We start from the raw sequence: 12,554 nt of genomic DNA on the forward strand, positions 1-12,554 counted from the left end.
TTACACCACCTAACACATGTAAGGGCAGACTTTCCTTTGCTCCTTCACCAGCCCAACAGTTGCTGCTGTAAGATGACTGGGGCTTGGTGTTTTGGTTTTTTTTTTATCTATATCTTCCTTGGAAAAATTATAATAGGCATCACAAAACTCTAACTTGAAAAATAGAGTACTAAATGTAAGTGTTTCATTGCTTGCCTCAAAGAAAACAGAAACATACCATATCACATACGATCATAGCACAACTTTCTTACTTGCTTTCAAGCATTCCTACTGAGTTCCACTGAAAATTTAATACTCCATACCTGAAATAACACTAACATAAACCTTTCAAAACAGCTTATGGTTCAGCCATTAAGAAATCACTTGGATTCCCTTGAAAACACTCTTCTTCCACAAAACTTTGTGACCTTTCATGAACTAAAGGTGAAAAAGAGCTGTTTTAATCTTTACAGGTGGGCTAATGGTATTAAGGCAGTAAGGGATTGCCTGAACACAAGAATTGGACAAGTCAAGCTGTTTTTCAAAGGCTGGCTTCCCTGCAAAATGAATGTGCATATCACACTTACTGTAACAACTGAATAAGCTTTCCTTTTAAGCCACTTTGCTGGAATTTCAATGCGAAATATTTAACACCAACATTGCTCTGCAACTTATAACTGTTCTTCAGTTGACATCTGATTCTGAATCTTTGTTATTCTTGGTCATTTTTAGCAAACATTATGTCATCATTTCAAGTATCAGAAAGCACAGAGAAATTCTAAGCTGTTTTTTTCTGTTTTCCTATATTCTGTTTTCCTAGATACTCTAAAAGTACTGCTTATTTGCTCAATGTTTACTTTTCACTCAGGCTTGAATACAGTAATTCTTGCTTTCTGCTAGCATGATCCTAGAAGAGAGTAAAGACTCAGACTTAAAGAAGACAAACACACTGAAATTTAGCTAGGATTTAGATGACCAATTCAAAAATTGCAGTCTCTAATGCTTCTATTAAATTGGTCTGTGACTGCTTTACTTCATGGGCTCATCAAGTTTTCTGTACTAACACCCCTAAGGTGTGGCCATGGGCCCAGAGAAACCTCTTGTGAGAGTTTTCCCAGTTCGTGTTTCTCAGGCTTAGCCAGAGTTCTTTCCCAAAGCCAGCCACTTTATCTATTGTAAACATAACAGAAAAATTAATAATAGAAATAATACACCTGTTAGGTACGTGTGAGAAGAATGAGAAGAAGTGTCATTCTCTCTGCACCAATCAGCTTTATCCTGTCTTTGAAGTTTCAGGAGACTGTACTGAAGCAGTGTGTTTTAGAATAAATTTGTCTCTCTTTCCTATCCTGAGAAGGACCATGTAGCTGTGTCTTATTTCCGCTGCACCTAAAGGGTGAAATAACACTTCCTACAGCTACACTAAGGTAGCTTGAAGGCTGATGCTATATAAAACTTGAAGTACCTTAAAATCAACCAAGTTGAAAAAATGGATTATTTCTTATGTTGGCTGCCACAAAACAGCAAATACTTCTCTCCTTGCCAAGGGACCTTAATTTGGTCGAGGTTCTTAGGACACACTTCCTAAACTTGGCAACAAAAAGTTCGTTGGTAGCTGCTTCTCTCTATTACAAGATGGTATATATATATAATTTTCTTCCCACTTCTCCATGCTCTTCATAGAGTATCTCAGTGAACACTGGGCCAAGGGATGGGTAGCTACAAGAAAAGTGAGGAAGGGGTATTTAAAATAATAATATTTTCTCCAAAATCGCTCAAATTCCCAGGCCTTGTCTTCTTTTTTAACATTGATCTGGGACGCACAGAAAAAGAAAAAATCATTAATACAGTAAGAAAAAAAGAAGTTTGGTTCACTAAAAAGCAGAAAAAACTTCTACTATATAATATGCACAGGCCCTAAGTATATTAGAAAGATAAAAGAGTGCCTGGGAATGTCTCCACGCAAGTGGTACAGAATAGTTCACATCCATATCAGCAGATTTTCCTCTGCTTTTGAGCAGGCTGGCTGCACACAAAGTGCCTCTTGGAAAAAGCACTTGGAACAAGCTAACTCATGAACTGAGCTTGGAAACCATTTGAGGGTTGCCTAATGACCAGAACCATACTCACAAAACAACAGTGCAGATTAATCCTCTTCTGAAACAACTTAAGACACTGTTTTATATCCTACATATCTGGCCATGAAGTATCTGAAATGGAACTGAAATAGAGAACACTTTGACTTTCCCTCCCTCAACTTCTCACCTAAGACTAATGGTTAGGCAGTGGTTACCGTCATCTTAAATCACACGTCACAAAAAAACTTCCTTACTTTTTTCCAGATGACTTTGGACTACCTGGGAAAAACACTTACTTATCGTCAGACTGATTTCTGTTTGTCAGGAGTAGTTTTAAAATAAATTGATTCCTCTGTTCTAGAACTTACAATGTTTATCATAAATTTTTCACAATACAAATAATTCAGAAGAACTTGTGAAATTTTCAAAGGCCTATCAAAAAGTTTGGAAACTAAATCCAGTTCTAAGTCACTTACACCTGGTAGAAAGTGAAGTTACTGAAATAAGGAAAAATAAACTCATCATCTGGAAGCTCTCAGCCTGAAGCAAATACCAGTAGAATACAGTAGGTTGAATACCAAGTCAGTCCTTTTAAACTATTATCTTTAAATTTGCTTTCAGTATGTTAAAAACTACCAACCCTGGTATCCCAGTTCACATGAAGTGCAATGCGTTATCAAATTAACAGAGCCAATCCCAAAAGCCCAAAACCTTTATGGACTCAAAGCTGGCTGTCAAAGAGACTTGTGTTTCCCTGAGAATACATTGCTTATTAAAATTAGATTGAAGTTCTTAAGTTTGCTAGGCAGTTCTGAAAAAATTGCTTAGTGCCATTTTGTCATATCATGCACTTTGTTTCTTTTCACTATTTATTTTAGAGAATAAAATATCCACCTAGTTATTAGTGTTGCCTGGGCACACTGGGATTTTCCATCACACATATAATTCAATATGATTTGAAGATGTGCATGAGATTAAAGCTTATGCTAGAGTATCTGTTTGCAATAGAATAAAAAATATTAAAATAGCTGACTCAGAACTTCACTTTATAGTAAATACTTTAATATAAAGTGTTACATAGAATTTTTTTACATAGCAATCAAATCATATTGTCTTCACACAACAAATTTATGTGTACTTTTTTAGACTTCATGTACAAGTTCTGGCACTATTTACATTTCAAGATCAAGATCCACGATAACCATATACCCCAGGAAAAAATCAGAAAGCAATAGAGGAATTTTGAGCTTTAAGTTCTTTAGAAATCACTTTCTGCTGCTTTCTGTTATGAAGAATATTAGATTTTAAGTGGTACGTACTCAAAGGGTTTCCTTTCTGCGTTGGTAACTCCAGGTCACTGGAAACTGACGCTTCACCAACACTGAATTTTGACAACTCTGTCCCAAGATACGTAACCTGTAAAAAGAAATCTAAGTGGGTAACTGATTGTCTTAATTTTTTTTTTCTGATCGATGTAGAAACTTCACTTTTCTTTTAAAATCTAGTTTACACACTTGAAAACCTAACCTAGATCTGTCAAGATCAAGGAGAAATTATGCCAATTTGAATTCTAATTGAAAAAAAAGTCCAAGCATAATATAGCCCATCTGTAATGCCCTTTAAACTCTGTCAGTGTTTTTGCAAGAGTTGTGCATGAATAAGTTTGCTCCTTTTTATTCAAACTACCTTACAGCTTTCTCTATCAGTCTTAATAATCTTTAAAGCTCCTCTTTCAATTTCCTGGTACCTTAGAGTGTGAGCATTCTTTCAACACTCATGACTTGTTCATCACAGTACAGCCATAGCTATGTAGCTCTTTCATTGCTGCTCATTCATTCAAAGTAAGAAGGAATTTAAAATTAAGGCTTGTAACCTCTTTTGCTTTACAAAGAGTAAGGACACCTAGATTAGTGAAACTTATTACAGCCATTCATTATTGCTAACTTCAGGAATCAAATGAGGCCTACCTTATTCCACACATAATTCCGTGTCACAGAAATACCACTTCCTAGTAGATCTTTAACCCACTGAACTGGATTCTGTAGTATTTGTCCTCTACTGGTTCTGATCTTGCCATTCTTTAAGAGTGTAGCTTTATGACTAAATTCCTAAACAACGAATAAGAAATCATTTCAATTAATAAATTAACATACATGAAATAAGATCCTTGAAGGATGAAAAATGCCAAGGAACAATACAGCTGAAAAGTTGCAGATACTTCTGCTTTTCCCTGAGAAAAAGTTAAGTAATTTAATGTCATTATCAAAAACTGTATAAAATAAGACCATTTATTCCACCAGAATAAGATGCTTTAGCCAATCAGAGGACAAATCTCCCTATGTGTATTTGTCAGAACTGTATTTGAATCTTAGTTTGTCATTCACATAACAAGGCCTTGAATAAATTAATTTGCAATAGTGAACTCAGGCACTTACACAAGGCAAATGTGTGCAACAAGAAACTGCTACACAAGGTACACATATGTGAGAGTGAAGTTTCAGCAATTATTCAAACATGAACCATATTTGCACAAAAATTTCACTTATATCAAGGGGTATCACTTGCATGTCTTAGGAGAAACCTTACAGCCTTACCTTATGCAAAATTAAGTACAAAAGAACTTATTGTTAATACTTCCTTCATAAAGTTAATACAGTCCAGTTCTGCAAACATTTACACCTCTCCAGAAGCACAAATTATAGCTGTTTATAGTTGAGTAATGCTTTTGTCATATTGGCCACAGTTGGACTAACACAGCTAAATAATGCAGCAATTAGCTCTCGATCAACTCTATTAGAACTCAGTAAGGTTACTTGTCATTCATAAGTTTAAACAACCCGAGTAAGAGAATGATGCACCAGCAAATACTGAACCATCTCCTACCATATCCACTGGCTTGGGGTTGCTTTAAGAGTTAAATTAAGACGATTAACCCAAATATTTCTATGACCACTCAACTGAGTTCACAGTTTCACAACCTAAGTGTTTCAACAACTACATTTTGCCTGCCCAAAGCTAACCTTAATAAGTACTATGTACAAATGTACTACGTACTATATGTTGTTATCAAGTACATCTCTAAAATGATAAAGAAGGGAAATTTACTGATTATCTCTTTGCAATGCAACAGACACTGACTTCTAAATTTTGATTTCTATGGCACTGTCTTCCAAGACATAAATGTCATTTTCATCCTAGTAAAGATCACTGACTTCTCTATATGTTGAACACTAGTACTTGCAGCACTGGGCTATAATTCCTTAGGATCCACGTGCATCAAGCTGCTATCACAGACAACTCTCCTAAAAAATTACAATAGGCATACTGAATATTTCATCCTTCTACTTAGTTATCATGCAGTTCAAAGGAATATTACATGTTCTTCAAAAAAAAGAGGCATGTCTCCATATTCATCACATGGTCTGATGTACAGCCTTGTGACTTACACTGCCCTACGTTCCAGACAACAGGACCAGAAATGGCAGCTCTCAGCAGAAAAGCATTCCTGAGATTATAGGTGTAGGAAAAGGAGTTCTTTCTACATTAACTAAGCTGGTGAGTTGGCTGAAAAGAGCTTTTCATGTTTTTATCAATATGCTGCCCTGGAAATTAACTAGCTGTGTTGGTTTTGCACGGCCTGGTTTTTGGTAATGGGGCAGGGGCACAGAAGTGGCTTCTGTGAGAAGCTGCTGGAAGCTTCCACCATGTCTGGCAGAGCCAATCCCTGATGGCTCTGAGGATGGACATGCTGCTGGCCAAGCCCGGGTTTATTACAGATGTTGGTAACACCTCTGTGATAGCATATTTAAGAAGAAAATCACAATAAAGTAAGCACAGTTTTTCCCAGTCAGAGAAGAGGAGGAGGTGAGAATGTGTGAGGGAAACACCATGGAGACACCAAGGTCAGTGCAGAAGGAGGGGAGGAGGTGCTCCAGGCACTGGAGCTGAGATTCTCTGCAGGCCATGGTGAGACCATGGTGAAGCAGCTGTGCCCTGCTGCCCATGGGGATCCATGGGGGATGCAGAGATCCACCCACAGCCCGTGGGGATCCACGGGGGATGCAGAGATCCACCCAAAGCCCACGTGGGAGGTGCCCATGCCAGAGCAAGTGGATACCTGGAGGAGGCTGTGATCCTGTGGGAGACCCAGGAGAGAGAGGGGGCCCTGCTTCCAGGCTGGAGCAGCCTGTCCTTGGAGGACTGCACCCTGTGGAAGAGTGACCCAGGCCACAGCAGTTTTGGGAGGAGTGCTGCTCATGAGATTGGAACCATGCTGGGAAGTTCATGGAGATCTGTGTCTTGTGGTCCGTGGTCTTACAGGGGAGGACTCCTCTGCTTGAGCAGCAGAAGAAAACCACGGGCAAGGAACTGACCAAAATCCCCACACCCTGTCTCCCTGTGCTGTTGGTGGGAAGGAAGGAGGGTACTGGAGGAAGGTGTTTTAAAGACTCATTTTTTTTCTCATTGTCCTTCTCTGATTTTGATAGTAATAAATTTACTTTATTCTGCATCTCTAAGTTGAGCCTGTTTTGCCCTTGGAGTGTTTTCTCCTGGTCCTTATCTCTATCTTTGAAGCTTTCATTAAATTTTTCTCTCTCCTCTGCCCAGCTGAGCAACTTTTGTGGGTGCCTGGCATTTGGCCAGTGCCAAATCACGACACTAGCTCACATCTGGGAGCTCAGTTAATGAGTCTCTCATATGCTCAATACTAAGCCAGGCCTCTGGCAGCTGCTGTGCAAATCTGCTCTGTATTTGGAGGGACAGCGAAATGCTTTTGTATTAAAAAAGGGTTTTCTTTTTTTTTTTCAAATTTGGTTCATACCATACTGTATGTTTATAGAACCAGCAAGCATGCAATCAAATAATTTTGCATATATTCATGCCTATTACAGCACTACAAAATCCTTGATGTCACATTTTTTGAGGGACTTGAAAGTTGTTTCCAAGAATAACATTAAGTCATAACAACAATTACATTCCTGCTCCTTTCAGTACAAAACCTACGTATTACACAATGTAGATCAGCCAAAGATTCAACTCTGGTTCCAGCAATAAGAAATATTAGTAAACTGGTAACACAAATTTAAACATAAATTTTACTTATGCAATATTCCGGGTCTTAAAATTACAGGCTAACAGAAGACTTCATCTCATTTTTCTTTTAAACTGATGAAGAGTTATCTATAACCAATGAATAAAAATATTCATTAGAAAGTGATGAAGATGCAGACTAAACCGTGCGACCTGCTGTTTCCCCATTTTCATGTGTGGATTATTTCCATTATCCACTAATATTAATATTTCTCAACAATTACCTGCAGCTTGAATTCTAGAACATTTTCTCCGGGCTTTATCCTTCCTAATTCAAGCAGATCGATCAACTCATGCTTTTTCTTACTCTTCCATCCATATGTCACTTGTTTTTGTTCCCATTCCTGGTTAGCATAACTCTGTGAAGATTTCTTACTGGTATTTGCTGAAGAGTCTGTATTTGAGGTAAGATTAGTAAGCATCGGGTTGGCATTAAATGAATTCTCACCACTCTGAAAGACCATTTGCTGCAAAGTATTAGAGAAGTTCTTTGTAGATGCTAACAAAATTGCTTGCTGCGGCTGCTGCTGTAAAGATTCTTTCTTATTCACATATCTGTGCAGATCTTCATGTGAAAGAACCTGCTTGCAGTCACTACTTGTCTGATAGACATTCCTATTGCCAACAGTGCTTCGGGGTTCTACAATATTTAATGTGTTGGAAGTGGGATTTAAAGACTTGTTTCTTTGTCCTACAATTGCTACACAATCAATGTCTTTTTGCTGTGAGCACTTTGTTTTAGCAGCGGAAATAATAGGTTCTGAAGGCAATGTCATCACTTCTGCAGCATTTGTCAGCTTTGACATGTTGTCAAAGGGACGGTCTCTTACCCAGTTTTCAGATGCCAAAGCACAATCAGAAGCCTCTTTCCTTGCAATTGCTTCTTTATTTGCTCCTGTCTCATCCAAGCAGATGTGTGGATGCTGGATGCACTCCCGAGCTGAAAATCTATTTTCTAAAGAGACATGTGCTTCAACTCTGTTTCCATTAGGCGTGCTGGCATCAAGCCCCATACTAAATGTTACTGCATTAGGACATATGATTTCATTAGCAGTTAAACTTTGTCTTGCATCACTTCCATGAAAAATAACTAAGTCTGAGATTTGCTTCTCTGATGATGAATTGAACGTCTGCTTTGTTTTTCTGAAATTTTGTATTTTCTGCACTAATTTTTCCTGGTTTTGGGCAACAGTCAACAGGCTCTTTTGCCTAGAAGCAAGGTAAACTAATTGTTTCCTTAGTGCACCTTTTTTAAATGATTCCACTGAAGCCCTATAGAAAATGAAAAATAAGGATATTGGAGTTACTGTAAATACAAAATTAAAACAGTTTGATAGACATAACTCACAAAGAACAAGAATATGTTCCAAAGAACTCATCCAACATTTAAAATTTGAACAATATTTTTATCATGTATGGCGTTTAATGTTCAAATCCCAGGTTTATGGACAACAAAGTGCAGAATCCCATAGTAGGATACAGAATAAAGCAAGTGGGAATCCCATAGAATTAAAATGTTAATCATCAAAACTTCAGAAATAGCCTTGCCTATACCACTCCCTAATTCACAGGATATATACTCCTATACCACCCTTAATTCAAAGAATCAAAACTGTGCCTGCAGTATCACCAACTGCTTTTATCACCACAAATCATAGTAGCACATTGAATTCCATGTATTGAAGGTCTGCTTTGTAGCCTTTTAAAATTAGTTCAGTATAAGCTCCTGAAGGATACTGTATGATACTGTAAGGATTTTTTTATGGTGTACATAACAAAAGATTTCATAAAGCTACCATTGTAATAATGCCACATGACCTTTAAGTAAAGAGGACAGAACAGTTCAGGATGTTGCATGTGTAATCTAGGAATGCTGCACCCTTCATCAGATCCTGTTCCCAGACTGAGCCTCCTTCCTGTCAGACCCCTTCCCTGGGGGACTTTACCTCCTTTCTGGTGGAAGGGAATTCTTTATTTAACCCACTTTTTTCAGTACAAGAGCCATCAACTCAGCATAACACTCTTTTCTCCTAATTTCCCTTCATGGGATAAGTGGTATCACTACCACTGTGGCACAATTTTAGGAAGATAGAGAAGTAACACAAGTTGTGGGGAAAGAAGCTGCAGTATGGTTTGCTTTTAAGGCCACCCATTGCAGAGGTGCCATGCAGGTAACACCATTCCAGTCTCAAAAGAGACTGTTGAGGGGATCAGGACAAAGATACACTAAGACTAGATGGCTCAGAACAAGGACAGAAAAAACACAGTTTGACAGTATAGCTGTCTGTAGTGTGGTACTGCTTGGTATCTCATGCGCTTATACATGTACCATCAGCATATCACTGAGTAATCCATGACAGCTCTGGACTTCTACACAGGCCAGTGAAACTTTCACACACTCTTCTAGCAGTTTTTGCTCTGGGAAGTTTTATTGTTCTATTGCTATACAAGTACAGAAAAAGCTGCAACTGAAGAGGCAAAGACAGTGTGACTAAAAGGACAAAGTAACTTTCATCCACTAACAAATACAATACTTCTTTTTTTGCTAATTTTTCTCAAGTAGAAGATATATCTTAGTACCTTAGTACACAAGATGCTAATACCTACATCTTAGTACAGAAAAAGAACAATGGAAGTAGCATCTCTCTCTGAGACAACTAACTGAACAACTGGAAGATGGAAAATGTGATGATCTTCCATGGCTTGTGTGACAAAAGTTATAAGCCAATTAATTTAAAATAAGATGTTCAGTATTTTTTATTATTTTTTAAATTATCTGTGTAATCTTACATTTTATAGCTGGCAAAATGGCTCGTGACAGAAATATTTCAGTCTCTTTTCTCAACAACCTTTTATATTTTGCCATGGGACTACCTGAAAGCTTTATGCTGCTGCTTTTACATGACCAACCAAATCCTGCCCACACAAGCAAGAATGGAAACATCCTCATCAGCTGGCCTAGAGGAATCTGTTGAAGAGGATGCTGCATTGTTAGGTAGGCTCTCACCACATGACCAACCTTGAGTCCTTCTCAAAAGGAAGTAAAAAGAAGCCTTGTGAGAGCTAGCATCATGAAGCTTCTAATTCACACAGTCCATGCTCACACTAAGATGAGCAATCCTATCTCACTTTTCAATTTTTCTCACAAAAAGAATGAATATCTGCAAGCATGCTTCAAGCCATTTCTCTAAATGGCTCAGCCATTTCTCTAAATGGCTCTTGTTGGCCATTGGTAGAACACTCCATTCGAGGAGTCCTAAAGAAATAAATCAGAGGCAGAGACCCTCCAAGTAACATCTTGAGTTGCTACTACTTTCTTCCATGATACTGCAAAATGAATGTAATTGCTCAATATCCCCATTTTCTAACTTCTGCTTATGTATCATGGCTCCATGAGGGAAGAAGTCCTGCTTATCAAACCCGATTTCCTTTTACAACAAGGTAAGCCATCTAGCTGATCAAGGGAAGGCAGGTGATGTAATCTTTTTAGATTTCAGTAAAGCTTTTGGTACTGTCTTTCACAGGATCCTTCTGAACAAAATGTCTGGCACACAGTTGAATAAACCTATCACACAATGAGTGAGCAACTAGCTCATAGGTTGGGCTCAGAGGCTCCTAGTGAAAGGGGTAACATCAGACTGGTGACTTGCCACAGGGCTCCATCTCGGGCTCTGTGCTATTCAACAATCTTCACTAATGACTTGGATGCAGAACTGGAAGGGATACTAGTCAAGTTCACTAACAAGACAAAACTGAGAGGAGCTGTTGACTCTCTCTGGAGAAGGAAGGCCTTGCAGAGAGGCCCTGTTGCATCTCAACAAATCATAAGATTGGGCAATCACCAACCATGTGAAGTTCAATAAGGAAGTGATGGATTCTGCACCTGGGATGGGGCAATCCTGGACATATGGACAGACTGGGGAATGACAGACTGGAAAGCAGCAACATGGAAAGGGACCTGGAGGTCCTGGTCTGTGGCAAGTTGAACATGAGTCAGCAGTGCCCTGGCAGCCAGGAGGGCCACCTGTGTCCTGGGGGACATCAGGCACAGCATCACCAGCCAGGCAAGGGAAGGGATTGTCCTGCTCTGCTCTGCACTGGGGCAGCCTCACCTCGAGTGCTGGGGACAGTTCTGGCTGCCACAATAGCCTAAGGTAAGGCTACAGAGGGTCCAGAGGAGAGCAATGAGGATGCTGAAGGGCCTTGAGGGGAAGCTGTATGAGGAGTGGCTGAGGTCACTTCATCTGTTCAGCCTGGAGGACACTGAGAGGAGACCCCATGGCAGTCTACATCCTCTCCTTGTGAGGGGAAGGGGAGGGGCAGGCACTGATCTCTTCTTTGTGGTGACCAGTGACAAGATCGGAAGGAATGACCTGAGGTTATGTCAGGGGAGGTGTAGGTTGAAGGTTCTTCACACAGAAGTAGCTGGGCACTGGAACAGTCTCTCCAGGGCAGTGGTCACAGCACCAAGCCTGCTAGAGTTCAAGAAGTGTTTGGACATTGCTCTCAGGCACGTGGTGGATGTGGATAGCGCTGTGCAGGGTAGGAGTTGGACTCGATGATCCTTGTGAGTCACTTCCAACGCAGCATATTCTGTGATTCTGTGTTTTTCAAACATTTTGTATTGTTCACTACCTCATTTCAATGCTCACTATGAGCACAACAATTGATTAGTATGCATTAGCTAAATTCTGAAGTTCTTTCATGTAACTGAGGTAACTGAAGCCAGTACTGATCATGCTTCCAAAAAGTCTGAATGAAAATCACACAGATTTACTTTTATGCCACTATACCCTGATCTCCTAACAACTTCTATCACTACTACTGCAAAGAATAGCTTTCTATGAATACAACCCTTGTATTCTACTTACCTGTATTTTTTAGCAAGGGTATCCCTCTCTGTTTTCTGGTTTGCAAGTATTTCATTCAAATTATCTTGTATCTGAGACAGCCTTCGTATATACACATCTGTTCAATATTTTGAAATAATCAAACTTATAATGGCAATAAGAAGTAGAAAATAATTACATTAATAGCATTTTCAGTGTAGCAAATACACAGCCAAAGAATGAAGACACTGTTAGAGCAGTTCCTTATACTGTAATTCATGCTGGTAGCTCCTTACAATTGGAGTACTTATAACGAAATTATTATAGAAAGAATTAAATACAAGTTTCACTTTAGAAAAATTAGCTGAAGTACTGAAATATTTTGAAGTGCAAACACCTTGTTCAGGAAATTACTAAGAGAAGAAAGAAGAAATTAAAGAACTGGTAAACTCTGAAAATTTTTAAGCTCTTTGTGTCGCAAGTAGCTACATAATGTAACAGTTATACTGAGGCTACCTGCAGAAGTTACACAATCTTAACAAGGTGCCTAAAACTTTCATTTGAAGTAATATGAAAT

At 38.9% G+C, this 12,554-nt stretch overlaps 1 protein-coding gene across 2 annotated transcripts in view; it reads right to left on the reverse strand.

Moving 5' to 3' along the window:
* ANKRD31 (ankyrin repeat domain 31) overlaps positions 1 to 12,554 on the reverse strand; it is a 65,249-nt gene that overhangs the window by 13,411 nt on the left and 39,284 nt on the right. For both annotated transcript variants that reach the window (XM_088156558.1, XM_088156559.1), the window contains 4 exons: positions 12,020 to 12,116; positions 7,373 to 8,420; positions 4,025 to 4,165; positions 3,377 to 3,473 (listed from right to left, as the gene is read on the reverse strand). In XM_088156558.1, coding sequence (XP_088012684.1) covers positions 3,377 to 3,473; positions 4,025 to 4,165; positions 7,373 to 8,420; positions 12,020 to 12,116 — 1,383 coding nt within the window. The remainder of the gene's footprint in view (positions 1 to 3,376; positions 3,474 to 4,024; positions 4,166 to 7,372; positions 8,421 to 12,019; positions 12,117 to 12,554) is intronic.

This window comes from Sturnus vulgaris, chromosome Z (genome assembly GCF_052056855.1).
Source record: "Sturnus vulgaris isolate bStuVul1 chromosome Z, bStuVul1.hap1, whole genome shotgun sequence".
In the NCBI taxonomy this organism is placed as follows: Eukaryota; Metazoa; Chordata; class Aves; order Passeriformes; family Sturnidae; genus Sturnus; species Sturnus vulgaris.